General features: G+C 32.4%; 1 protein-coding gene across 1 annotated transcript; it reads right to left on the reverse strand.

The window, feature by feature from the left end:
* Positions 1-1,465: 1,465 nt before the first annotated feature.
* On the reverse strand, positions 1,466-3,263 carry LOC120116488. The gene is made up of 6 exons (XM_039136966.1): positions 3,010-3,263; positions 2,687-2,907; positions 2,387-2,600; positions 2,208-2,293; positions 1,945-2,036; positions 1,466-1,869 (listed from the first exon to the last, which is right to left on the reverse strand). The coding sequence occupies exons 1-6, from the start codon at positions 3,097-3,099 to the stop codon at positions 1,628-1,630; spliced, it is 945 nt and encodes a 314-aa protein (XP_038992897.1). The 5' UTR covers positions 3,100-3,263; the 3' UTR covers positions 1,466-1,627.
* Between the last annotated feature and the right edge of the window lie 658 nt (positions 3,264-3,921).

Genomic DNA, 3,921 nt, shown 5'->3' on the forward strand with positions numbered 1-3,921 from the left:
TTGAGGTCCAAGCCAGTAATGATTGGAGAGCCCATTTCCCTTTAAAACATTTCGAGCAAGCCGACCAAATTAGTGAAACATTATTGATAACATATGTACATTTTCATAATTAAAAATTAAATAAAAATATTTCTATTCAATTCGATTTAATTAATTAAATTAAGCGTTTGAATACCTCCACCGCTCCAAATCAAGAACAGCATCAACGTAGTTGGGGAGGCGAATTAACGACTTATCGTGCCCTGGCGTGAACGAAAACTATAATCCGCCTCTCATCAAGTCGGAGTTATTTAGCTCAGTCTACTTCAATCTAACCTCTAAGTCAAGTCACCTAAAATTCTAAGTTAAGGCAATCTTATTTTAATATATATGCATTTTTCATAATTGAAAATTCATTTTACTACTTTGGTCATTTGTAATTGAATTTTAGGGTCCGTTTGTTTCACTGAAAACGTTTTCCGAAAAATATTTTCCGTAAAATGAATTACATTTTATGAAAAACATTTTCTGGAAAACGTTTTACTATGTTTGAAAGATGTTGTTTAAACCCTTTTTCCACTAGTTGATAATTGTTTTAAAAATTATTTATTACAATAAATGTTATTATTTATCATAAAACTTAATATTATTATTTTTAAAATATTAAAATAATTTATTTATTATTAAAATATTATTTTTATAATTTTATTAATAAAAATATTAATATTGGTATATTTTATTGAAATAAAAATTTTATAAATTATATTAATTATTTATTAAATTAATAGTATTATATTATATTTTAAAAATAATAATTAGTATATTTTAAATATCTTTATTAAATATATTATATAATTAGAAATATTAATAAATATATTTTAAATATTTTAATAAGTAATATTTTGATTAAAATGATATTAAAATATTTTATTAATATTAAATTCATAAAATAAAATTATTTTTGAGTATTTATTCTTTAAAGTGAAAAGTTCGGAAAATGACTTCTGGAAAATCAGACCGTAAGTCATTTTTCAGAAAATACAAAGGAAATTATGTTGATCAGGAAAATATTTTACGTTGACCAACCAATTTTCTTGCAACTAATTTTCCTCCAATCAAACACTGAAAACTAAAAAATGAAAAAAAAAATATTTTTCAAAAAACGTTTTACGCGAAACTAACATACCTTTGTATATAAAAAGAAGAACTTGTGGGTTGTAGAGTGTTTGAAGGAGGTTGATACTGAATAAAGTAAAACTAAAGCACATTAGAAGTATGGACCCACGTGATTTGCTTTCTTCATGTTTTTGACTTACAAGAAACTCCTTCTGGCCATCTTAGGAAGTATTGCGTCAACGGTATTTATATTTATATAATAATATTGTTTTGGTATAAAAATAGTTATATAAATTGTGTAACCGTGGTCTAATATTGGTCAGGACAAAGTTTTTATATCATACAATCCGACAAGGTCTCAACAGTTGTCGGACGACACCCAACAATTAAGCCCATAAACTGGCTTAAAACAGTTGCAAAAAAAAAAAAAGACTAACTCTCACTACTCATACCCCCTAGCTCCCTGCTGAAATCCTGTAAAAATATTTTTTTTAAAAATAAAACAATTCAATTCCATGGGACAATAACAACTTCAGCCACGTCGAATCCCCGTGAAGTAGTTGAAGTCATGGTGCTGGACCCCAAGTTGCTTTAGCCACGAATCCGCCACGCTCAAAAGCGACACTAACTTCTCCTGGTCCCGCCCGCAATTGCCCGACGCCCACACGTCGCCTTGCATCTTGTAAGTGGCCAACCCGAATGGCGGAAGTGAGATGCCATCGACTTCCTTTCGCTTCCTTTTGGCACCGTTGATGTCATCGTCTGGGTCCATATCTGATCCCGGAATATAACATTATCACCAAACCGACCATAAGCAAAAAGCTAAAAGAAATATATTGAAAAAACCACCTTGAAAAGAAGATGATAGAGTGTGGTAAGTAAGGAAGCATGTGGACAAGTCCTTTATGTTGCTCCCCATGGGAATGTGATAAATTGGGTACCTGATGATATTATCAGACACATCAGCCAATAATCATAGATGGATACATAATTTTATGTTACTAAGAGATAAAAATAAATTATTAATAAAAAAATATATCAAATATATAATAATTTGAATTTTCTATTGGCAACAATGACAAAATCGAGATTTGACGGTGAAAGATAGAAACCAGGAAACTGCCATCCAACTGGCTGGAGAAAGATCAACGCTCCTCGATGACATCAAACCAGGGTATCTTCCACATAATCCCTTAACCTGCAATGGAGAATTGTTCATGTTGAAAGATCAGAACTTTCATTTGTTTTCTTCTTCATAAGATGGCTATGATAAACCGATAGCTCAAAGTACCTTATCCGTGAGAGGGACTCTTCCATACGGAGTTGATCGCTCGAAATACTCAAAGTAAAGGTATCCCAACCTGTTATTGACGTGCCAACCGCTGTCTTGCTCGGACCCGCCGTCCTCTGACGAGCATCCGTCCCACCTCCATAACTTGTCGCTTTCGCTCACGTTGCTGCTCGAATCACTGAACGAATCCCTATCACCCGATTCCGTCTCTTCCCTGACCGAGACACCGATCAAACAATTCAGATGCCATTGAATTTAATCGGAAAACTAAAGTTCGACCGGGGGAAAATATTGGTTTACCTTAAGCTGTTGACCGGAGAATTGCTGGTGAAGATTTGGATGGCGGAGAGATACGGGACATAGTACTGGACTAAGGTTTCGTTGTCATTCAACATGATGGGAACACCGGCACCATACGCACTCCATTCATCATAAGAACTCCAAAGGTCAGATAATGTGAAATATTCAACGTTTTCTCTCTCCTGTGGATGCCATAAACGATTAAGGTTCCTAATTTCACTCTGCAAAATAGAAAAAAAATCAAACAATAATCACAAGTCACAACAACAGAGTATGAACCCATGATCAAAACAATGCTTTCCCCCCCCCCTTTTTTTGCTAACCTTGGGAAGGAATTTGGATTTTGCTGATGGTGTTGTGCAATGGAGAAAGCTTTCGAGGTTTGATCGAGTTAATCCAGTGTCGAAAATCATGACTCCAACAATAAACAGAGATATCGAGATTATGTTAGAAAAATCAAATCTGTGTCTGAAGAGAAATCGAAATCCCGAATTCTTGACGTTTGAAGATTTTAAGGAAACAGAAAAGCGAGAGAAAATAAATGAATAAATAAAATAGCTCTGTATTCGACCCAAGTCTTTGTCAAATTCAACTCCTTCCAGCTCAAGCAAAACGAAACAACAATCCAAAATAAATAAATAAAAAGGGGTTCTTTTTGTTTTATTTTCCTTTGAACTTGAAGGAAACTCAAGCCGACTCTGTTTTGATCAAAAATGAAGAAACAGCTTAGAAAAATACAAACTTGAATTCTTTCAAGTCAACTTCAGAAACCCAGTACTAAAAAACAGCCCAATTAATCTGAAAACCAAAGGAAGTCCGAGAAAACGATGGAAAAATTATAAGTTTTCTGGGTAAAAGATTTGATGGTATTGGGTCTTTTAAATTGTATAATAACGAAATTTAAAGGGGAAAATATCTACTTTTTTCCGGGAAAAGCAGAGCACAAACAAAATCGTTAAAGAAGAAATAAAGTCAGAGATTACTGTTTGGGAAAACAAAATCTTAATATACGGGGAAAATATTTAATTAATATAATATATTTTTGTTAAGTTTAATCTCAATTAAAGCATTTAATATAAATACTTTTTTAAGGTGATAATTAAATAAACTTTAATTAATATCTATCTGCATCAGTTGAGTGAATCCTAATTAATATACGAGAAAAGAAAATGTTATAAAGTTTATTGGGGTAGGTTATTAATTAAGAATTAGTAGTAGTTTTCAAAAGAATTTTA

This window comes from Hibiscus syriacus, unplaced genomic scaffold, assembly GCF_006381635.1.
Source record: "Hibiscus syriacus cultivar Baekdansim isolate YM2019G1 unplaced genomic scaffold, ASM638163v2 tig00000916_pilon, whole genome shotgun sequence".
Classification (NCBI taxonomy): domain Eukaryota; kingdom Viridiplantae; phylum Streptophyta; class Magnoliopsida; order Malvales; family Malvaceae; genus Hibiscus; species Hibiscus syriacus.

What these genes read in the sequence shown, in the direction of transcription:
- LOC120116488 (XM_039136966.1), bottom strand. Translation starts at nt 3,099, where the DNA reads ATGATTTTCGACACTGGATTAACTCGATCAAACCTCGAAAGCTTTCTC. An exon ending in TCTCCGGTCAACAGCTTAAG is followed by an intron (nt 2,601 to 2,686) that starts GTAAACCAATAT and finishes TGTCTCGGTCAG; the next exon opens with GGAAGAGACGGAATCGGGTG. An exon ending in TCTATCATCTTCTTTTCAAG is followed by an intron (nt 1,870 to 1,944) that starts GTGGTTTTTTCA and finishes TTCCGGGATCAG; the next exon opens with ATATGGACCCAGACGATGAC.